General features: G+C 53.8%; 1 protein-coding gene across 1 annotated transcript; it reads right to left on the bottom strand.

The window, feature by feature from the left end:
- Positions 1 to 16,227: 16,227 nt before the first annotated feature.
- Positions 16,228 to 16,776, bottom strand: LOC109732656 (uncharacterized). Its single transcript, XM_020291838.1, has one exon. It carries the CDS (start codon positions 16,774 to 16,776, stop codon positions 16,228 to 16,230), a length of 549 nt encoding a protein of 182 aa, XP_020147427.1.
- Positions 16,777 to 24,636: the final 7,860 nt, after the last annotated feature.

The raw sequence follows: 24,636 nt of genomic DNA, 5'->3' as shown, positions 1-24,636 counted from the left end.
GGAGCAGCTGGAGGGCGACAAGGGTCGTCTAGAGGCCAAGGTGGAACGCCTCAAGGCGGAAGCCTCCAAGGTTGCTAAGGCGCAGCGGGCCCTCGTCGAGGCGGACCAGCAACGCGGCAAGCTGGCCAACGACAAGGGTCAGATCTAGGACGAGGTGGAGCGCCTGAAGGCGCTGGTGGCCGCGGCGGAGGAGACCCGTCAGGGGGAAACCCGTCACCGCGAGGAGGCTGAGAAGGCGGCCGAGGCCAAGGACGCTGAGCTGAAGGCGACCCTTGCCAAGGTCGCCGAGCTGGAGAATTCGCTGCAGGAGCACAACCGCACCCTTGCCCTGGAGCGCCGCGGTACGTTGCTCGAAGCGCAGCACCTGGAAGAGTCCTTCTCCAGTAAGTGCTTTCCTTGGGTTTTGCCGGGCTGGGACCCCGGCTTCTTCTCCTTGGTGACTTTCTTCAGACTTGCTTTTCTTCTTGACAGGGGCCTTCCCGGAGATGCGCCAGCTAGCGGAGGAGGCCGTCCGCTTTCAGCGCGACCAGCAGGGGATTGCCGGCTCCGGGACTGACCCGCGGGTGGCCTGGACCTTCCCGGAGATCGTGACCGCCGCCGAGGCTCGTCTGCGAGTCTTGAGCGAGCAGATGGGGTGGCTCTTTGAGGCCGGCGCGGTGATGACGGCGGCCCACTGGCCGGGTTCCATCGCGCCGAACAGCTTCACGCGTCTGGCGCGGTGGTTGGAGGTGGGGCCGGATCGGCTCCACGACTGGCGGGTTTCCGCCGCTCGTGCTGGCACCGAGATGGCGCTCAAGTTCACAATGTCTTGGCATCCGGACCTGTCGCTGGACACGTTGATGGGCCAGCGAGCCGTCTCGGAGAGCCAGCTGCAGGCGGAGGCCGGCAGGATTGCTGCTCGGGCCAGCTACATCGCCGGGTTCGCCTTCCACGACTAGTTCCGGCCAGAGCAGTCGGAGGATGGCGGAGTCGTGCCTGCCGACGACTACGGCCTGCTCCTGGACGACCCGAAGGGCAGCTCCGAGGAGACGGACGTCTACCACGATGCAGACGGCGAAGAGGGGGACACCGGCGCCTCGATGAACCCGGAGGCCATCGAGGGAGATGCATGAGGCTGCCTGTTTTTATCTTAGTAAAAAAATTGTTAGGTAGCAGGTCCACCCACCCATTGGGGGTATTCGGGTGTAATGAACTCTGGCCTTGGGCTTGTTTGAATTTGAACTGGTGATGTATAAATTTCGTGGATGTTTGCGCTCTTGCTTTTCGTCTTTTGAGCCGTTTTCTTGCGCTTTTCCCCTCTCGGGCTTCCCCCCGCGAGTCTGGCGGCCGAGGCTCCGGTCTGTGACAAGGAGTTCGGCCTTTGAGAGGAGCGCACAGTACTTAAGCTGTCGAAACATTGAGCGTGAGCGAAACACCCACTGAGTTAGCTGGCGGCGATCCGGCAAAGCTGGCTGGCGAGCAGCCGGTCGTGCGGCAGTGTTACAAGTGACGGGGCCGGGTCAATCAACCCAGCGGCATGTATGAATTTCGCGGGTGCCTGCGCCTTTGCTTTTCATCTGTTGAGCCGCTTTCTTGCGACTTTCCCCCCTTGGGCCTCCCCCCACGAGTCTGATGGCCGAGGCTCCGGTCCGTGACAAGGAGTTCGGCCTTCGAGAGGAGCATGCAGTACTTGGGCATTCGAAACGTTGAGCGCGAGCGAAACACCCACTGGGCCGGCTGGCGGCAATCCGGCGAAGCCGGTTGGCGAGCAGCCAGTCATGCGGCAACTTAAAGTGGCGTGGCCGGGTTGGATGACCCGGCGGTCCTTGACTTAGTGTTCGTGGCGTGCTGGTGCTCTGGCCTTGCGCGCTTGCCGGCCGACAGCCGAAGCCGGTTCTGTGGCTTAGGGCAAAGTGGAAGGCCGCAGCGATCCCAACTCATCAGGAACCGCTGAGTAAGGCAGCGGGTAGTGACCAAGCCGGCCAACCCCCGAGCCCCCGGGTCGAGCGAGTCAGACCGGTGGCCAGGTTTGATGAAGAGGTAAATAATGCATAAATGCGGGAGACACAATAGCTTGGTCGAAAGGGGCAGCCCCCGAGCGTCGTTCGGGGACTCCATAGTTTTCATATGATTACAAAATGCAGTGATACATACGTGCGTACGGCTAACTGTAAAACGGGCAGAGGAGTTATGCATTCCACGGCCGGGTTGTTTCTTCGCCGGCGGTGTCTCTCTTGCGCTTGTTTGACTTGCGGGCGTTGATGAGGTAGTAGGCGTTGCGATCGCACAAGGCCTTGCTGACGATGAAGGGGCCCTCCCATGGGGGGGACAACTTGTGTTGGCCGGTCTGCTCTTGGACGAATCGGAGGACGATGTCTCCCTCCCGAAAAGCGAGGGGCTTGATCTTCTTGCTGTGGTAGTGCCTCAGGCCTTGCTGGTAGATGGCTGAGCGGCTATGCGCTAGGAGACGTGCTTCTTTGAGCAGGTCGACGCCATCCTCGCGGGCTTCTTTGGCTTCGGCTTCAGTGTACATCATGACGCGCGGCGAGTCGAACTCGACGTCGGTCGGGATGACGGCTTCTGCTCTGTAGACGAGGAAGAACAGGGTGAACCCGGTCGACCGGTTCGGCGTTGTTCGGAGACTCCAGAGGACGGCCGGCAGCTCGTCGAGCCAGCTGCCGGGTGAACGGATGAGCGGCTCGATGAGCCGTGGCTTGATGCCGGATAGGATGAGGCCGTTGGCCCGCTCGAACTGGCCGTTGGACTGCGGGTGTGTAACGAAAGCCAGAAAAAGGCGGATGCCGGAGACGGAGCAGTACTGCGCGAGTGCGCCCTTGGCGAAGTTGGTGTCGTTGTCCATGATGATGTTGTTCGGCATGCTGTAGCGCACTACAATGTCCTTGATGAATTGGACGGCCGTTGGCCCGTCCAGTTTCTTGATTGGCCTTGCTTTGATCCATTTGGTGAACTTGTCCACCGCCACCAGCAAATGCGTCATGCCACCTCGAGCGGTCTTGAAGGGCCCCACCATGTCGAGTCCCCAGACCGCGAAGGGCCAGGCGATCAGGATGGTCCGGAGTGCCGACACCGGCTGGTGGCTGCGCTTGCTGAAGCGCTGGCATCCCTCGCACTTGAGGATGAGTGACTCGGCATCTTCGAGGGCTGTTGGCCAGTAGAAACCATGGCAGAAGGCCTTGGCCACCAGGGACCGCGAGGCTGCGTGGTGCCCGCACTCGCCCTGGTGTATGTCGAGGAGGATCTCAATGCCCTTGTCTTGCTCGACGCAGCGCTGGAACACGCCGGTGGAGCTGCGTTTGACGAGCTCGTTGTTGATGATGCTGTAGGCGGACGCCCGGCGCTGCACTTGCCGGGCTTCGGTCTCGTCCATGGGGAGGACCCCGTTCTCCAGAAACTCTGAGATGGGCAGGGCCCATGATGGCGCCGTCACCATGGCGAAGACGGCCACCATGGCGGGTTCTGGGGCGGCAGCCCCCGGGTCGGGAACGACGGCGGCCGGATCGATGGCTGCGGCCCCCGGGCCGGGTTGAGCAGTCTCCGGGCCGGGTTCGGCGGCCCCAGGGCCGGGTTTGGCAGTCCCCGGGCTGGGTTCGGCAGTCCCCGGGCCAGGTTGAGGCGCGGCCGGGTCGTCCAGGACGTAGATGGACTCGGTGTCCGGAGACGGCTTGACGGACGGCTTGTGCAGGTGCTCGAGGGAGACGCCGGACGGGATGGACTGCCGGGACGAGGCGATCTTGGCAAGCGTGTCGGCTGCCTCATTTTCCGCGCGCGGGACGTGGAGGAACTCGCAGCCCGCAAAGAATCCGGACAGCTTCTGGACGAGCAAGCAGTAGCTCGCCATGTTGGGGTCGCGGGCGTCCAACTCGCCGGAGCACTGTTGCACCACCAGGTCCGAGTTGCAAGCTGGCGCACCTCTCACAATCCGTACCCTTCGGGTACCGCGATACGAGGCGCTTGATCGTGGCCAGAGGCGCCTACGACCAGGGCTATCTCCTAACAAATTTTTGCAGTTCCTCCTCGGCAGGTACTGAGAAACACGCGCCTCGTGAGGCGAAAACTACTTCAAGCACGTCAAGCTAAGTTATTCCTACGTACCTGTACAAAACATTGATATTGCGACGCGGCACGGGAACGATAAACACAACATAACAACTTGGAAATCATAGTTTGTTGCACGCCCCATGGGGCCCCATACTTGTCTCTCTCAATGCAGGAAGGAAAGGAAGAACGAAGCAAAAGCGGCGCGTGCCTTGCAGCAGTTCGCGAGGAGGGATCCATGACGCCCTCTTGGGCTCAGCCAGACCCCACCTCGCGCTTCACCGGGCGCGACGACGAGACGACCCGCTGCCGCCCTCGAAGCGGGCGCGGCAGCTGGTCATAGCCGCCGCTGGTGGAGCTGTCGCCAGAGGAAGAGCCACCGTAGCTTGACGAGCCACGGTCGGCGCCGAGAGTGGGTCCACCTTCGTCCTCATCACGACCGTCGCCAAGGCCGAGCACCTCCTCGCCGTCATTGTCCTCAGGGCAGCACCCGATGTGGCAGCCATCTTCTACTGACACCCTCACGTAGAGGGTCACGTTGCCGTCGTACTTGAAGTGGAGGGTGCACTGCCTGCCCAGGCCATGCGCGCGGGCAAACGTCTGCCAGCCGCGGGCTAGGGCTGCGTTCCCCGCGATGGAGACCTCAACCGTGACCCAGGAAGCTTTGCTGCAGCAGCCATCCGCCTGCAGCCAGAGCCCTCCTGGACCTATGGCCGACAACTCGCCGATGAAGAAGCGCGGGAGCTGAAGCCAGGTGTCGGCCGGGTTCTCCGACCACATGACGAACTCCGGCAGCACCTCCGCCGAGTGGAAGCACGGCCGGGGAGGCCGTGCGACCATGGCGCTTCTCCCCTCGTCGACGGGGGTGCCATGGCATGCGACTCCCACCACGTGAAGGGGCGCCGCCGCGGCCGCGGGCGGCCGTGGCGGGGGTCGTGGCATGCTTACGGGGACGGCCACGCCCGCGCTTGGGCGGCGGGGAGCCGGGCCCCTCTTAGCAAGCCTTCCCCTTTTCCGCGGCCGAGAACCTCTTCGCGGGCTCCATGGATGTCGCTGCTGGCAATGGAGCTAGGAAGAAGAAGCGAGGAGAGCAGAAAGAGATGAGCGATGGGGGCTCTGCCCCCCTCCTCAGTTATAGCCAGAGGGAGGCCAACCGTCGGCCTCCACGATCGCAGGTAATGATAACCCTTTTTGCATGCAACAGGGACTCGTCGAGTCGGGCAGTTGCCGAGGCAACGTGGGGAAGTGGAGACGCCCACGTCCAATCCATCGCCACGCGTCAAGCAGGCCCACAGGCTGTTGGGGCCCGCGGCGCTCCGCACTTGCCCTTTGGCTTCGCCTCGAAGCCAAGCCCGAGCGCGCCTTGGGCCTGGGGGCTACTGTCGGCATTCTGGGAACGGGGGTCCCCAGACTTGCCTGCCTGCTGCCCACGGCGTGGCTCCACCAGCGGGCCTGTGCGGCCCATCTTCACCAACAAGCACCCAAGACCCTCGCGAGGCGGACGACACAAGACCTCCTCAGGGGCGGCCTCATCAGGCCGGCTCAGGAGGGGCGGAGAGATCATGGCAAGGGACACCTCGCGAGGTTCCTGTGACACAAGCCATGACGACCACAACCAGGCGGGCGCCCGCGCGCGCAGTGTCCTTGTTTCCTCTTCGGTGCTAAGGGGAAAGCACAGGCGAGGAGTCCCCAGGCATCAAGCAAAGGTTTCCATATCGGTGCAACGAGACCAAGACCAGCAGGACGGAGGTCACCGTGGAGCCCAAGACGGCATCACCACCAGAGCCTTTGGCAGGTGAAGACTACTTTTGTCAGGATAAGCTGTACTAGTTGTCCCCCTTCAAACTTGGCCGTTGTGGGATCCCTTCCCGCTCAATATTTGGGAAGAGGACCCGGGCCTCCATAAATAGGACTAGCCACCTCCATAGCAAGGGATCGAAACCTTCACCAGCTCACCAAGCACAAGAACACCTCTCCTCAGGAGGCTGTTCTTCCCTTGTAACTGTTCATCCCCGGCCCAAGAGGCAATCCACCACACCACACTGGAGTAGGGTATTACACCACAACGGTGGCCCGAACCAGTATAAATCTCGTGTCTCTTGTGTTGCGGATTCGTCGAACTAGGCTTTGAGATCGCGGTGAGGTTGAGGGCGTTATTAGGTAGGGGGAAATCTTCGTGCGCACCCCAGTGTTCGAACCTCAAGGGTTTTGCCAGAACCCGAAATCTGACATTTGGTGCGCCGGGTAGGTGTGCGCCAGAGCTTTCCTTCCGTCGATTCATGCTTCGCTACCACCACGCTTCGCCCCCATGGCAGGCGCAGTGCTTTCGGCTCTGATGACTGATGCCAACGGCGGGGCCAGGGGGCTCTGAGCCTTGGCCCCCGCTTTACGGCAGGGGCAGTGGCCGCCCAAGTTCAAGCCGGAGATGCCACCGCGCTACGACGGCGCGGCGGACCTGGTGGTTTTCCTGCTGGCGTACGAGGAGGCCGTCCTTAAGGCCGGGGGCGACGACAGGGTCATGGCCAACTGGCTCCCCATGGCCCTCACCAGCGTGCCGCGTGCTTGGCTACTCCACCTACCGGGATCTTCAGTGGCCTCCTAGGGGGAGCTACGCGACCTCTTCATTGCGCGCTTCAGGGGACCAGCCCCCCATCGTCGCGGCCCTCCTTGGTGGCTCGCAAGTGCCGTCCTCGGACTGTCATACCAAGCCGTTCTTTCGCCAGATGGGCGCCGCCTCCACGCGGCAGGGGGCTCCCTCGGGTTGGGCGGCGCCCAAGGCCGACCTAATCTTCGACTCGGGGGATCACCCTGTCACCACCATCGGTTCGGGCGTGCTCCCAATACTTTGCACGCCCACCATCTGCAGCATAACCGTCACCAAGACCCTCATCGACGGCGGCACCGGCCTCAGCGTACTCTCTGTGGAGGCTTTTAGCCTCCTCCATGTACCGCTTGAGCGGCTCCGCCCCAGCATGCCCTTCTCCGGGGTCAGCGGCGGCTCCTCCAACCCCCTGGGGCAGATCCGTCTCCCCGTGACCTTTGGCACACGCGATAACTACCTCACCGAGCTAATCGACTTCGACATCGCCCGCATCAACCTACCGTACAACGCCATCGTTGGGTACCCGACGCTGGCCCGATTCATGGCAGCTACTCATCCTGCCTACAACCTCATGAAGATGCCGGGGAGCAAGGGCGTCCTCACTGTGGCTGGGGACACCAAGGAAGCCTTGGCGGCCCTCAAACTTGCCTTCAAGGCCGCGACGCCAGCTTGTCCGGCCAGCAAGACTGAACCCAGAGCCAAGGGGGCTGCGCCAACCAAGAAGAAGCAGCTATTCACTCAAGGCCAAGCCAAGACGAAGCAAGTACCGGTCGACGAGGACGGGGCCTCAGGCGCCACCTTTACCATAGGCGCCGACCTCACCCCAGATCAAGAAAGGGTGCTGGTGGACTTCCTGAGGGAAAACAAGGAAGTGTTCGCCTGGGAGCCCAAGCATCTAGTTGGGGTCCCGATAGGAGTGATTGAGCATCATCTAAAAGTGTGCCCCAATGTGCGCCCTGTGAAGCAGAAGGCGCGGCGACAGTCCACGGAGAAACAATACTTCATCGTCCAAGAAATCCCGCAAGCTGGAGGCGGCAGGTGTCATTCATGAAGTCCGGTACCCGGAGTGGTTGACGAACCTGTCGTCGTGCCGAAGAAAGGAGGGAAGGAGCGCATGTGCGTCGAATTCACCAACCTCAACAAGGCCTGCCCTCAAGACCCATTCCCGCTGCCGCGCATCGACCAGATCGTCGACTCCACCGCCGAGTGCGACCTGCTATGCTTCCTAGATGCGTTCTCAGGGTATCACCAGATCAAGATGATGGTGGAAGACATGGAGAAGACGGCCTTCCTGACCCCGTGTGGGGTGTACTGCTATACTTGCATGCCTTTCGGACTGCGCAACGCGGGAGCGACCTTCCAGCAGCTGATGCACATCGCCTTGGGATGGCAGCTCGGGAGAAACGCGGAGACCTACATCGACGACATTGTGGTGAAGTCTCGGGAGGCGAGAACTTTGATTCAAGACCTGGAGGAGACCTTCGCAAGTCTACACCAGGTGGACTTGCGGCTCAACCCGGAGAAGTGTGTGTTTGGTGTCCCTTCCGGCAAGCTGCTGGGTTTCCTTGTGTCCCACAGGGGGATCGAGGCCAACCCGGAGAAGGTCAAGGCAATTGAAGACATGAGCCCACCGCAGACCCTCAAGGAGATGCAGAAGCTTGCTGGCTGCGTGACCTCGCTGGGGCATTTCATCTCCAAGATGGGGGAGCGCGCCTTGCCGTTCTTCAAGCTGATGAAGAAGAAGGGCCCGTTCGAGTGGACCCCCGAGGCCGACCTGGCATTTCAAGACCTCAAGAGATACTTGACCAGCCCGCCAGTGATGGTGGCACCTCGACCTCTCGAGCCCTTGGTGCTCTACCTATCTGCCACACCCCACTCCGCCAGCGCAGCGCTGGTGGCCCTCAGAAAAGAGCGTCAGGTCAAGGGCCCGCCAAGTGGAACCACCAGGCCGGACGAAGCAGCACGGCACCAAGGTGATGCTCCTGAAGCAGTGGTTGCTTCGGCAGGTCGCCAAGCCCCTGAAGCCGAAGACCCCAAAGAGACACCTCAACCCCCGGAAGCCGAAGACTCCGACAGCTCTCCCGCCCTCGTCGAGCACCCAGTGTACTTTGCCAGCACGGTGCTACGAGATGCGAGGGCATGATAGCCCATGCCTCAGAAGCTCCTGCTCACGCTCCTGGTGGCCTCGCGCAAGCTGCGCCACTACTTCCAGGGTCACCCCATCAGGGTCGTCTCGGCTTACCCGCTGGAGAGAGTGCTCAGGAGCCCCAATGCCGCGGGATGAGTTGCTGAATGGAACATCGAGATGCAAGCGTTTGATTTGGAGTTCAGCACGACCAGGGTCATCAAGGGGGCTGCGCTCGCAGATTTTGTGGCAGAATGGACTGACGCCCCGGAGCTGGAAGCAGGCGAGAACCAATCCCTATCACCAGGGGGCGAAGCGCCGGACGGCTGGGTCATGTACTTCGACGGCGCGTTCTCGCGCTAGGGCGCGGGGGCTGGAGCAGTGCTTATCTCGCCCACCCAGGACAAGCTCTACTACGCCGTGCAGCTCTGCTTTCAGCAGGGCGAGAAGGTCTCCAACAACATTGCTGAGTACGAGGGGTTGATCGCGGGCATCAAGGCAGCGGTGGCTTTAGGAGTGAAGCGCCTCACCATCAAGGGGGACTCTCAGCTCCTTGTCAACTTCTCCAACAAGGTGTACGAGCCAAGGGACGAGCACATGGAGGCGTACCTGTAAGTGCATCTAGTGCCCCTTAGTGATTTTGGTGTATTGAAGACTTATAGGTTAAGGGACTGATGCGTTTGTGAGTGTACACATGTCTATAAGTCTATGAGGAGTTTGATATTTACAGAGAAAGTCGACCCCTAAAAATGAATATCTTCGACTGAAGACTTTGGATTTCTGAAGACTTTTTGAAGACTTTGAAAGTGAAGAAATTGGTGTGACCGTGAAGACTTGGTATTCGTTCGAGGAACATGAAGCATGAAGACTTTTGTTTTCGTAGTTTCTTTTTCTCTTTCTTGAGTCTTAGGAATCACCGTACTGTTAAAGGGGGTCGAGGAAATACTAAGGAGAAATTTCCAAGTGATGCTTAACTCAAAATCCTACACCTACCAATCCCTTCGAGTGAAGCCATTGGAAATCTCATACAGTTCAGTCAATTTCTTTAGTGATAGAGACAAAGTTCTTCTGGTCTCTGAGTAATTTGCTCTGAATGAGGAGTTAGGAATTCGCCAGTGCGGATTGCCTACAAGTGAGGAACATGATAGCCCTGAGGAATTTGATAGATCAAATATCCGACCGTTGATGTGCTACGCGCCAGTTGTCCCAAAATATCTACCCACCTAACGGTCATATCATTGAAGGGCATTTATGTCTTATCATGTCGGGCTGCTCCCTAGGCTATAAATAGCCGCCCCCTACAACCACTAGCTGGTTGGCTGCTCCGAGAGAAACTGGCACTTGTCATTTGAGAGCATCCCATCCTCCGAGGACTTTGAGCGAAAATCATCAAGTGAGGAAAACCCAAACCCAAACACCTACAAACCCAAAGTGATTGAGCATCACTGAAGAGATTGATCCTGCGTGGATCCGACGCTTGTTACCTTTGAAGACTGTGCATCTTCCAGATGGTTAGGCGTCATGGTCTAGAGCATCCAAGAGGAAATTGTGGATCGCCGAGTGACCGAGTTTGTGAAGGTTTGGAAGTCACCTGAAGACTTACCACGAGTGATTGGGCGAGGTCTGTGTGACCTTAGCTCAAGGAGAATACGGTGAGGACTGTGTGTCCGGGACTGTGTGTCCTCAGGTTTAAATACCTAGCCGCTCCAACCAGACGTACAACTGTCACAACAGTTGGAACTGGTCTACCAAATCATTGTCTTCACCAAGCCTACTGGTTCTATTTCCTCAACTCTTTCATTTCCTCATTACTGTGTTGTGTGCTTGTTCATATCTGTTTGAAGACTTTGACTGAAGACTTTCTCAATTTCCTCAGTTCAATTTCTCCAGTCTGTTTTTCTTCATCCTGTTCTATCCTGTGTTTACGCTTTCTGTACTCTGTGCTTGCTTTCATTTCATCATGATGGCCATGCTTCTGTTCTGTTATGATAGCATCTGAATACTTATTCTGCTGCAAGTATTTCTTCGTTTAGGACCTGAAATTTCTCAGTGAAGAATTCATAAAAATCGCATATTCACCCCCTCTAGTCGATATAACGCACTTTCAATTGGTATCAGAGCAAGGTACTCCATTGTTCTGTGTGATTTTGGTTTAACCGCCTGGAGTTTTATTTATGTCGACTGCAGGTATGATCAAGGTCTCTGCTGGGTGTCCTACCTTTGATGGAACGGACTACCCCTACTGGAAGAATAAGATGTGAATGCATCTTGAGGCAATTGATAATGATCTCTGGTATGTTGTGGAAAATGGTGTTCCCTCAGTCACACCTTCTCTGAATGCTGCTGATGTGAAGAGATTCAAGCAACTCGATTCTCAAGTGAAGAACATCATATGTGGCCATGTGAGCAAAGGGCAGTATGGAAGAGTGAGTGCTTTGGAAACAGCTAAGCTTATCTGGGATAGGCTGTCCAAGGTCAATGAAGGAGTCTCAACACAGCGTGACTCTCGAGTTGACGTTCTTCGCAATCTCTTCAACTGCTTCAAAAGACTCGACAATGAGAATTTCTAGCAAACCTTCGATTGCCTCACTGACATCTCAATTGAGCTTCAAGCACTTGGTGCCACTGACATCACCGATCATGAGGTGGTGAAGAAATTGCTGAGATCGCTTGATTCCTCATTTGATACTCTGGCACTGATGATACAAGAACGTGGAGATTACAAGTCACTTGATCCCGCTGATATCCTCGAGAGGCTAAACACTCATGAGTTCCAGCTTGCTGAGAAGAGAGATCTCTATGGTTCGAGCTATGGCAGATCACGTGCCCTGAAGGCCAAAGCTGTCTCTGAATCTGAAGGTGAAGATTCTGGTAGTAGCCTTGGTGATCCTGAAGAACTGAGTCAGGAGCTAGCACTGCTCGTGAAGAAATTTAAGAAGTTCTCAAGACGTTGTCGCTTTGGAAAATCCTCAAGGAGTAATGATTCCTCATCCAGTGACTATAAGAAGAGACTATGCCACAAATGCAAGAAACCTGGTCACTACATTCAAGACTGTCCTCAGTGGGAAAAGGAATCAAAGAAGAAGAAATACAAGGATTACAATTCTGATGATTCAAAGAACAAGAAGAAATCTTCAAAGTCTTCATCATCAAAATCCTCGAAGTCTTCATCTCACAAGAAGAGCAGCTCCAAGAAGGCTCGGGCATTCATTGGCAAGGAAATGGACTCTGAAGCTGAATCTGATGAACATGAGGAAGAAGAGGCATCTGAGGAGTCAAAATCTGGTGTGGCGAGTCTAGCTCTCGCTACTGCATTCGTCAGCAAATCCATCTTCAATTCTGAAGAAAATGGCTTCACCAACAAGGCCGATGAAGGCGATGATGACTACGCTCCCACCTATTGCTTCATGGCAAAGGGTGCCAAGGTACTCAAATATCCCTCCTTTGAATCAAGTGAGGATGAATCTGATGAAAACCTCAAGCCTAGCTACTCTAAACTTGCTAAGATTGCTGTGAAACAACAGAAGGCTTTTGAAAAGGTCCAAAACATGCTAGACAAAAGTGATGATATGTTGGGTGAAGAAATGGATCACACTAAAACCTTGACTGAAAATCTTCAGAGACTTCAGTCTAAGTTTGACAACCTTCAAAGTCATCATAACACTCTCTTATCTGATCATGAGAAGCTTTCTTATGAATTTCTTCAAAGAAAGCAAGATCTTGAAAAGCTAAGGGTGAGTTATGAAGATCTTCAGAAGGAGCGCGATTCATTACTTGCTCAACAAATCAGTGCTGCTCAGAAAGAATTTGTTCCTCCATGTTTGAAGTGCATTGAACGTGAATCTGCTAATTCCTCACCTGAATGTTCAAATCCTTCTAATACTACAAATTCTTCACCTGTCTCTGCTATAACTAATTCCTCATCTGAGGACATTGCTAGTATCACTGATGATGCAGGAGGAATTATACATAACAGGCATGTACAAAAGCCTCAAAGGGCATCAGGCTCTTTGTGATGTGCTTAAAAAGTATATCCTCAACAGGAACCCTTGGAAAGAGGGTATTGCCTTTGAGAGGAAACTCAATGCTGATGGGACATACTGGAAGCCTGAGCAGTACCCAAAAACCTCATGGGTTGCTGCAAAGGGACCTCCAGTAGATCCATCTACTCTATCTGGCTTTACATGTGAATCTCCTCATTCTTCTGATGAGTCATTTGAATCCAACTATAAACTGTTCAAAAATCAGAATGGTGAAGTATTTGCTAGATATGTTGGCACTAACTGCAGGAACGGTTCCCCTATGAAGAAAATCTAGGTTCTCAAAAGGTGCCTTGAAAGTCTTCAGGTGAATGTCATCATGACACCACCTGTGAAGAATAGGAACCCCAGATCAAATTCTTCATATGGACCAAATTCTTCATATGGATCCAAGTCCTCATACGGACCAAATTCCTCACGTGGAATAAATTCCTCAAGAGGATCAAAGTCCTCGTATGAACATCATCGTGCTAACACTTTTGTCTCGCAGGGAAGATTTAAGGGCTATGAATATGAGCATTATTCTTCTAACCATTATGTTCATAAGTCCTCAAAGAATTTCTCTGCTTATTCATATGCTTACCCTAACTCCTCTTATGTGAAACGAAGTGGACTGGTTTCTATGCCACCTTTCTCTTATGGAGCTCGCAGAATGATGAACTCTTTGCCACCCCTCCAGATGTGGGTGGTGAAGAAAAAGAACTAATCTCTTATGCAGGGTCAGGTCTCTAGACGTGCTTAAACATTTGAAGAATTTGCTGGAGATCCGGAATTGCCTGAAAGGACGCAGGCTAATCATGAAGAAATGAATCCTCATTTCTCACGTCCTCATACTGCTTTAATTGTTTTATTGATCTGATGGAATTGATGTCATATTCTTCACTGATGAATTATATGAGTTTGTAAGATGCACTAATTCATCTGCAGGATGATCAACCCAAAGCCAATGAGTGGGTCCTCGATAGTGGATGTACAAATCACATGACTGGTGACAAGAATCTATTGATGGATGTTCCCTTATCTCCATCGCATCTGAAGCATATCATTTTCGCTGACAAAGGCAAAAGCAAGGTATTGGGTCTAGGTAAGGTTGCGATCTCAAAGGATCGACACATGGACAAAGTCATGCTTGTCGAGTCCTTAGGATACAACCTCATGTCAGTCTTAATGCTTTGTGATCTTGATATGGTTGTTATCTTTGGCAAGTATCGTTGTGTTGTGATCATGGAAGCTGACAATTCCAAAGTCTTCGAAGGCTTTAGGAGAGGAGATCTGTATATTGTTGATTTCTCTACAGGACCACAACCAGCTATATGTCTACTTGCAAAAGCTTCAGAAGGCTGGCTATGGCATTGACGACTTGGTCATGCTGGGATGAGGAACTTGCACATGCTCGCGAAGAAGAAGCATGTCATTGGCATTGAGAATGTCAAATTCCTCAAGGATCACTTGTGCGGAGCTTGTGAAGTTGGAACGATGACCAAGGCCAAACATCCAGCGAATACTATCATGACTACCACTCGACCATTTGAATTGCTTCACATGGATCTTTTTGGTCCAAATCTTTATTCCGTAGTTACAAATGATGCATCTCTATTATGGCTTTGTTATTGTTGATGATTACTCTCGTTACACATGGGTGCATATTGTCACTAACAAACATGAAGTGCAGGAAGTCTTCAAACGATTTTCCTCGAGGGCTTCAACCAACTTTGGTGTGAAGATCAAGCACATCAGAAGTGAAAATGGAACTGAGTTCAAGAATTCTGGTCTTGATGACTATCTTGATGAACTTGGTATTACTCATGAGTTATCTGCTCCTTATACTCCTCAGCAGAATGGCGTCGTGGAGCGCAAGAACAAGACTCTTGTTGAGATGGCTCGCACTATGCTTGATGAATACAAGACGCCTCATCGTTTCTGGATTGAGGCAATTGATACTGCGTGCCACATCATCAACAGGGTATATCTTCACAAGTTCTTCAAGAAGACTGCATATGAACTCCTCACTGACAAGAAACCCAATGTGAGTTATTTCAAAGTCTTCGGTGCTAAATGTTGGATTAGAGATCCTCATCACAATTCTAAATTTGCACCAAAAGCACATGAAGGTTTTATGCTTGGTTACGGAAAGGACTCGCACACCTACAGAGTCTTCAACAATGTTCACCACAAGGTTGTTGAAACTGTAGATGTGCGGTTTGATGAAACTAATGGCTCGCAAAGAGAGCACCTATCTCCTGTGCTAGATGAAAAATCACCTGAGGAATCCATCAAGTTCAAGGCTACTGAGGATGTCATTCCTACCGAAGAATCTGCTGAATAAGTCATTCCAGATCGTGAAGAACGTCATGCTGATGCACCTGAGGAAAATGATGCTAAAGAAAATGCTGATCAAATTCCTCAACGACAACCAGCTCATCCTCGCGTTGCAAATGAAGTGCAGATTGAGAAAATCATCAGCGACATCAACATTCCAGGTCCTCTCACACACTCAAAAGCTTCACATTTGTCTAACTTTTGTGGGCACTTTGCTTTTGTCTCTATCACAGAGCCCACTAAGGTAGACGAAGCATTTTTGGAGCCTGAGTGGATTCAAGCTATGCAACAGGAATTACATCAGTTCGAGCTCAACAACGTTTGGGAACTGGTCAAACGTACAGATCCTCGCAAACATAATATCATTGGCACAATGTGGATCTACCTCAACAAGCAAGATGAAAATGGCCTTGTGGTGAGGAATAAGGCACGGCTTGTAGCTCAAGGCTACACACAGGTTGAAGGAATTGATTTTCGATGAAAATTTTGCACCTGTTGCTAGACTTGAAGCTATTCGCATATTACTTGCTTATGCTAACCATCATGATATCACTTTATATCAAATGGATGTGAAAAGTGCATTCCTCAATGGTAAGCTTGAGGAAGAAGTATATGTTGCTCAACCCCCAGGTTTTGAAGACCCAAAGCATCCCGACAAAGTCTTCAGACTCAATAAGGCCCTCTATGGCCTCAAGCAGGCCCCTCGGGCGTGGTATGATACTTTGAAGGAATTCCTCATGAAGAAAGGCTTCAAACCCGGTCCGCGGGAGGGCGAACGGATCCTTGGGACAGGCCTTGTTCAGGCTGGTGTAGTCGATACACATGCGCCAGGTCTTGTTCTTCTTCAGGATGAGGACTGGGTTGGCCAGCCACTCGGGGTGAAACACTGCCATGATGAAGCCGGCCGCCAAAAGCTTGGCGACCTCTTCACCGATGGTTCTTCTCTTGTCTTCGGAGAAACGTCGTAGGGGTTGGCGGACAGGCTTGGCGTCCTTGCGGACATGGAGTTTGTGCTCGGCGTACTTCCTCGGGATACCCGGCATGTCCTTTGGGGTCCATGCAAAAATATCCCGATTCTCACGGAGGAAGTCGACGAGCTCGCCTTCCTATTTGCTGTCGAGGTGGGTACCCACGACAACGTACTTGCTGCAGGTGGGGTCGTCCAGGTTCAGCTTCACTTTCTTGGTCTCCTTGGAGGGCTTGAAAGAGGCCTCGTTGGCCGGCCCCTCGGCCGGGATCGGCGCGGCCGATGTCTCGTTGGCCAGGGCGACGATCCGGTCCAGCTGACGCTGCTCCTCGGCTATGACGAGTGAGTCGGCCAGTTTGGCGCCGTCTTGGGCGCACTCCAGGGACTTGCGGTAGTCGCCGGTGATGGCGATGAGGCCCTTCGGACCCGGCAACTTCATCTTCAGGTAGGCGTAATGGGGGACCGCCATAAACTTGGTGAGCGCGGGCCAGCCCAGCAGCATGTGGTACGCGCTGGACAGGTCCACCACCTTGAACCAGATTGGCTCGCGTTGGAAGTGGTTGCTATTGCTGAAAAGGACGTCGAGCCGGACCCGGCCGATTGGAGAGCAGGAGAGGCCGGGAACGATGCCGTGGAAGATCGTCCGGGTCGGCTCCAGGTCTTTGGCCTCGAGGCCGAGCTTGGTCATGGTGTCGCCGTAGAGGATATTGATGCTGCTGCCACCATCGATGAGAACCCGGGAGAACTTGCATGTGCGCCAAGGTGCGACGATGGTGGGGTTGAGGACGAGGGCGTAACCACCCGGGTTCGGCATGACGGCCGGGTGGTCCTCCCGAGCTCAGGTGACCGGGCGCTCCGACCAGTGCATGTATTCCTATTTGGCCGGGACGACGGTGTTCACCTCCTGCCGAAGGAGGCGCTTGCTACATTTGTCGTCGCCGAGGCTGGTGAAGACAACGTAGGTCGCGTTCTGAGCCGGGTAGACATCGTCGCACATAGCGCCGCCAGCCGGAGGCGGTGGTGGAGGTGGAGGCGGCTGCCCCGCTCCCGGAGCCGAGGCCGGAGGAGGCGGGATGTCGCCCCTCATGATGCGCCTGGTGATGGCGCACTGCCGAAGCGTGTGCATGGACGGCCTTGCGCCGCTGTGGTGCTTGCAGGGAGCGTCAAGCATCTCCTTGAAGCTCATGGCGGGTTGCCACATTGTCTTGTCGGTCTGCCGGCGCTTGGCGGCCGGGTCGGTCGCGGGCGCCTGCTCGACGGCCCCGACGAGCCGGTTGTCGTAGCGCTGGGCCGGCTGATCGGCTTTGCGTTTGTTGTTCTGATGGTTGTGTTGCTGCCGGCTTCCTTCGCCGGCCGGCTTCGGAGGGGGAACCGGCTTTGCTTTGCCGGCTTCATCCAGCGCCACCTGGATCTTCATGGCGGAGTCGGCGTTGGCGTACTTGTCTGCCATCACCATGAAAGCGGCCATGCTGGCCGGCTCAGAGTGCAAGAGCTTGTGCTTGAGGAGGGTGCTATCCCGGCACCCGTTGATGAAGTACTGGATCGCTTGGACTTCGTGGACGCCCTCGTAACTGTTCCGGAGCTCGGTCCCGCGTGCGAGGTATTCGCGGCCGGTTTCCGTCGGCCCCTGCACGCACATGGCGAGCTGGCTAGGGCGGCCGGGTCGCTTGTAGCTGCCGGTGAAGTTGCGCACAAAGGCCTGCTCGAAGTCGACCTAGGCGTTGATGCCGCCTGCCGGTAGGCTGTTCAACCAGGTGCGGGCCGACCCTTGGAGCATGAGCGGCGCGTAGCGCACGGCGAGACGGTGGTTACCGCCGGCGATGCCGATGGCGGTGGTGTAGTCGGTGAGCCAGTCCTCCGGCTTCACGGTGCCGTTGTACTTGGGGGTGTCACGGGGGAGCGTGAACCCTTTAGTAAAGGGCTCATCCCGGATGCATGGTCCGAAGCACGCCGGCCCGACGGGGCCGCTCTCCTCCAGCTCCTGGGAGAGGGCGAGTCGGTCGAGGTGGTGGCGAGCGTCGGTGTCGTCGAGGGCGCGCGGGCCCAGCCGGTCGGCGACCGCACCACGGGGGGCCGGGTCGACCGTAGTCGGACGTCGGCCGGGTTGGAGCAGAGAGCCGAGCCGGCGTCGGTCCTCCAAGACTGGCTTGTCGCCCAAGCCACCGACAGTCGTCGGGGCGGGGTTGCGCCGGGTCCGGATGCGGCCGGAGTGCGCCTCGCCGGGTGGTGAAGACGCCGTGTTCTGGTGGTCACCGGGTCCTACGATGCGGGCGGAGCCAGATCCCGCCGGCTTGGCGAGTTGGTTGAGGCAGTCCTGCGGCGCGTTGGCCGCGTCGAGGAGGTCGTTCACCCGCTTGAGGCGATCCTTTAGCTCCTCGCCTGCGAGCTGATCCAGGCCGACCGCGGCCGCCTGAGCGGCACGCATGTTTTTCACGGGAGTCTCGTAAACAGACAGGATGGCGCTGAAAGCGCGGCCGATCGCGCCTCCCCGGGCTCGCATGTCGGCGACCCGGCTTGGCTCGGCCGCCGTAGGCATGAAGCCGTAGGCGGCGTTGCGCTCCAGCTGCGCGGAGTCGAGGCGACGCTGCGTGGCGGCGAGCGTCTCGTTTAGGTCCAGCAGGCACTGGCGATCCTCCTCGAGCCGAGTCCGGGCCTCGGCGACGTTGGAGGCGTCCATGTCGGTGTCGATGGGAATGCGAAGGCTCTGCATCGTGGCGCGCAGCGGGTTGGGCGAGCCGGCCCGATCCGCTGTGGCCTTGGCTTCGGCAGCCTTCCTCGCCGCGCTCGACGAGGAAGAGGCGCCGGTGTCAGTGACGAAAACCTCCACACGGAGGTCCATTGCCCCGGCAGGAGCGCTGCCGCGAGGGAGAGGGGGGAGTCGGAAAAGTCAAGTACCTTGCTGGGGTACTCGTCAACCGCCGGCGCATCGGAGTCCGCCAGCGTGACGGGCTCGTCGGAGTCGAAGAAGAGCCCCATCTGAACCATGCTCCCGGCCAGTACCTCGAGCTACCCCACGGTGGGCACCAATTGTCGTGGTGGGCGCACGGCAGATGCCAAGGGATGGCTAAAGATAGGAGGAGGTTCGAGGGCACTGGTGGGTTCCAGAGGCGAGGTCGGCATGAGCGAGCGCAGGACGCAAGACATACCCAGGTTTGGGGCTCTCCGGAGAGATAACACCCCTAGTCCTGCTAAGTGTAGTTGATATGTATCAGTACAGAGTCGCTCCTGGAGCTGTATGGAGGAGGAAGGAAGGCAGGCCAAGGCTTAGGCTGCTCCCTCTCCTTGGATGTTGCTTGCTATGTGTGTGTGAGTGAGTGATCCTCTGTGTTCGATCGCCTGTATGCATGAGGGCTCCTGGGGGTTTTTATAATCCAACCCCCCAGGGGTACAAGGGTAACGTTACAAGGTCGTGGGACCGGATTGTCATTGTCCGGGAAGCCGGCACTGGGACCCGCCGGGGGTCAGGGCTCGCCGGGTTCTCCGGGCGCGGGGCCCGCCGGGTACGGGGGCACTGTGGGCCGTCTTGTCGATCGTCAGGGATTGGCCGGGTTGAGTCGGCTACAGTGGCGCTCCATCAGGTCGCCACTTGCTGGCGTCATGGGTGACGATGGTTGCACTGTTGCCACGCCGGCCCTGGTCAGCGGGTAGGTGGGGCGCTGTTGCCACGCCTCGACTGACCAGAGGCATGGGCGGGGCACTGTTTCCTCGGTCATCGGTAGGTGGAGACTCATCCCATCGTATGGTTGGGATGGGATGCGAGCTGACCCGTGGCCGGGTTGAGGAACGCGCCAAGGGTGGAGCTGGCTTGTTGGAGAAGTCTTGGTGTGCCGGGTTCGGCTATCTTGAGCTGGTTGTTGGGGCCGAGTTGAGGAGTCCGGCCGGGTAGGAGAGTTTGACCGGGTCGAGGGGCTTGGCCGGGTTGGGCGACCCGGCCAAGCACGTGCCGGCTTGAGGGGCGATGCTGGTCCCGTCGTTTTTGAAAAGGATCCGGGTTCCGTTGCCTGCCCGGGGTTCATCCCCCCGACAATGTCAAAACTAGACTATTGCTTTGAATCACATAAAAGTCCAATTGGCCATGCTATAAAGAAAAGAATATGATATGAATTGATAGGCAGCATTGTTGGGGAATGTAGTATTTCAAAAAAAATCCTACGATCACGCAAGATCTATCTAGGAGAAGCATAGCAACAAGTGGGGAGAGTGTGTCCACGTACCCTCGTAGACTGAAAGCGGAAGCGTTAAGTAAAGCGGTTGATGCAGTCGAACGTCTTTGCGGTCCAACCGATCAAGTACCGAACGCACGGCACCTCCGTGATCTGCACACGTACAGCTCGGTGACGTCCCTCGAACTCTTGATCCAGCTAAGGCTGAGGGAGAGTTTCGTCAGCACGACGGCGTGGTGACGGTGATGATGAAGTTACCGGCGCAGGGCTTCGCCCAAGCACTGCAACGATATGACCGAGGTGTGTTTCTGTGGAGGGGGGCACCACACACGGCTAAGAGAAACTTTGGTGTGCACCCCTCCCACATATATAAAGGGAGGAGTGAGGAGGAGGCCGGCCAGGGGAGGAGGCGCACCATGGGGGGAAAATCCTACTCCAAGTAGGATTCGGCCCCCCCTTCCTATTCCAACAAGGAGAAGGGGGAAGGAGAGGGAGGAGAGAAGGAAAGGGGGGGCGGCCCCCTAGTACAATTCGGTTTGGGCTAGGGGGGGCGCGCGCCACACCTTGGCCTGCCTCCTATCTTCCACCAATAGGCCCATGAGGCCCAATAACCCCCGGGGGGTTCAGGTAACCCCCCGGTACTCCGGAAAATACCCGATACACCTTGGAACTATTCCGGTGTTCGAATATAGTCTTCCAATATATCAATCTTTATGTCTCGACCATTTCGAGACTCCTCGTCATGTCCGTGATCTCATACGGGACTCCGAACTACATTCGGTACATTAAAACACATAAACTCATAATACCGATCGTCCTCGAACGTTAAGCGTGCGGACCCTACGAGTTCGAGAACTATGTAGACGTGACCGAGACTCATCTCCGGTCAATAACCAATAGCGGAACCTTGATGCTCATATTGGCTCCCACATATTCTAGAAAGATCTTTATTGGCCAAACCACATAACAACATACGTTGTTCCCTTTGTCATCGGTATGTTACTTGCCCGAGATTCGATCGTTGGTATCACTATACCTAGTTCAATCTCGTTACCAGCAAGTCTCTTTACTCATTCTGTAATGCATCATCCCGCAACTAACTCATTAGTCACATTGCTTGCAAGGCTTATAGTGATGTGCATTACCGAGAGGGCCCAGAGATACCTCTCCGATAATCGGAGTGACAAATCCTAATCTCGATCTATGCCAACTCAACAAACACCATCGGAGACACCTGTAGAGCATCTTTATAATCACCCAGTTATGTTGTGACATTTGATAGCACACTAAGTGTTCCTCCGATACTCGGGAGTTGCATAATCTCATAGTCAGAGGAACATGTATAAATCATGATGAAAGCAATAGCAACAAACTAAACGATCATAGTGCTAAGCTAACAGATGGGTCTTGTCCATCAGATCATTCTCTAATGATGTGATCCCGTTCATCAAATGACAACACATGTCTATGGCTAGGAAACATAACCATCTTTGATAAACAAGCTAGTCAAGTAGAGGCATACTAGGGACACTCTGTTTGTCTATGTATTCACACATGTACTAAGTTTCCGGTTAATACAATTCTAGCATGAATAATAAACATTTATCATGATATAAGGAAATGTAAATAACAACTTTATTATTGCCTCTAGGGCACATTTCCTTCAGTCTACCACTTGCACTAGAGTCAATAATCTAGATTACACGGTAATGATTTTAACACCCATGGAGTCTTGGTGCTGATCATGTTTTGCTCGTGAGAGAGGCTTAGTCAATGGGTCTACAACATTCAGATCCGTATGTATCTTGCAAATCTCTATGTCCCCTTCCGACACTCGATGACGGATGGAATTGAAGCGTCTCTTGATGTGCTTGGTCTTCTGGATTCCTTTGTCAAGGCAATTGCACCAGTATTGTCACAAAAGATTTTCATTGGACCCGATGCACTAGGTATGACACCTAGATCGGATATGAACTCCTTCATCCAGACTCCTTCATTTGCTGCTTCCGAAGCAACTATGTACTTTGCTTCACACGTAGATCCCGCCACGATGCTCTGTTTGGATCTGCACCAACTGACAGCTCCACCTTTCAATATAAATACGTATCCGGTTTGTGACTTAGAGTCATCCGGATCAGTGTCAAAGCTTGCATCGACGTAACCATTTACAACGAGCTCTTTGTCACCTCCATAAACAAGAAACATATCCTTAGTCCTTTTCAGGTATTTCAGGATGTTCTTGACCGCTGTCCAGTGATCCACTCCTGGATTACTTTGGTACCTCCCTACTATACTTATAGCAAGGCACACATCAGGTCTGGTACACAACATTGCATACATGATAGAACGTATGGCTGAGGCATAGGGCACTCAGGAGACTGCTAACGCGACACTACGATTAGAGACCCTTTGCTGAAACTGTGTGCGATGGAATAATCGCAAACGGTGGTGTAAAAAACGTCAAAAAAAGGTGCAAAACATTTGCGATGATGGCTGCATCAAACACGGTTAAGATTTTAGTTGTGTGTGTGATGTAGGGCATACGGTTAATCCATTCAAACTTTCTGCGATGAGGCAGAACAATAGAAACGGGCGGCCATAACAATGTGTGTGCAATGCAGGACACACGGTTAATTCATTTGAACTATTTGCGATGTGGTAGAACAACAGAAACAGGTAGCCATATCAATGTGTGTGTGATATACGGCATACGGTTAACTTGGACGAACTATTTTCGATTAGGGAGCACAACAGAAATGGTTCAACTTAACAAGATGTGTGTGATATGCAGCATACAGTTCACATGGATGAACTTTTTGTGATGAGCCAGAAGAACACAAACGAGTCGTGTAAACAAGATGTGTGTGATACGTGGCAAACAGCCGACTTGGATGAATTGTTTGCGATGAGAAATTACAACACAGACGGTCAATACAGTTACTTCGTGTGTGATTCTATGTGTACAAAAAACTTTGAAAAATGCAAACTAGTTGCTTGCGGTGGCTAGGAGTATCGCACATGATGCGTCTGCGAGTACTCGTGTGCGATGATTAGTATGTTACATATACGTTTCCTTATGTGAACATGTGTGTGAATTTGCAATATGGACAGTTAATATGCAAATGCCTTCTGGACATCGGGCACACGCTTAAACTCAATGAACCGTGTACGATACTAATACTTTCCATGAAAATTTATGAACTTGGGTAACATCATTTGAGTAACATATATATAGTGGTTACACTATTCGACAAAAGAAGGATCTTCGTAACACGGTTTTGACAACCATATTGTCCATATCTACATACTTAACATAGTAACAACTATCACATTTTAAGAGGCTAAGGGCCAACAACCATATGGTCCATATCTACATACTTAACATATATAGTAACAGCTAGCACATTTTAAGAGGCTGAGGGCCAACAACCACAACTCTCCACTGGAAGCAGCTTGATCACGGCGACACGAGATCTCGTCAATGAAAAGGAAGAGCCCTCATGTGCCTTGGTAGAGCAGGAGTAGAACAATATCTCCAATTTTCCAATATGGATGCATTGCCACGAGAAGCGAGAACTTGTTAATTTGAATGGTTCCATTTTTGCGGGAAATGCAGTACCTTGCAATCACTTTGGCGTTATTAGCAGGCACAAGTGTAATTCGACCACGCCGGGAAATCGATCCAGGAACTGCTACAGGGGGCAATTTCTGTTGACATGTAGAATAAAAACCAATTGTAACATATCGTTGAAGATATATATAGTTTATGAGCATCAACATTAAAATAAGACTTTTTACCAGTGCTTTGTGCACACAATTGGTCTTGTTCAGTGTGTGCACCATAGGTCTAATTAATCCCATCCAAAATCCAGCGTTCATACGCTGTGCTATCTCTGTCAGATTATCAACAAAGTTTATGACATGCTTCAAGTCCTTCTAGTGAAATTGGGTACGCTTAGTAACATACAGATCGTTCACTATGCATCCAACATATCCTGCTTAAAAGGTGGAAATGTATTATTTATTCAAAACATGGCAGAAGAATATATAGTGCACATAAATTGGTAAACAGAATTTGTTACTGCCTAGGAACGGAGTCAGAATATGATATCACAATTGGTTGCTTAAATAGTGACCAATTGGTTTCTTAAATAGTAATATGACAGCATGGAGAAAGTTGAAAGGACACTAACCTCGATCAGACTTTGATCGGCTGATGACGTTGGGAAAGTAAACATCCATGTTAATTAGACCAGGCTGTGGTGCACACACTAGAATTTTATTGCCAGCTTTCAGTTCATAACACTTAGACATTTTTCTCCAAAGGTCCGCATTAAAATAGGAGTGACCATATTTATCAAGTTTTACGCTAACCGTCATTGTAA

This window comes from Aegilops tauschii, chromosome 3 (assembly GCF_002575655.3).
Source record: "Aegilops tauschii subsp. strangulata cultivar AL8/78 chromosome 3, Aet v6.0, whole genome shotgun sequence".
NCBI lineage: Eukaryota > Viridiplantae > Streptophyta > Magnoliopsida > Poales > Poaceae > Aegilops > Aegilops tauschii.
Note: the sequence above shows the minus strand (reverse complement) of the source record. Positions and strands in the feature narration are given on the sequence as shown.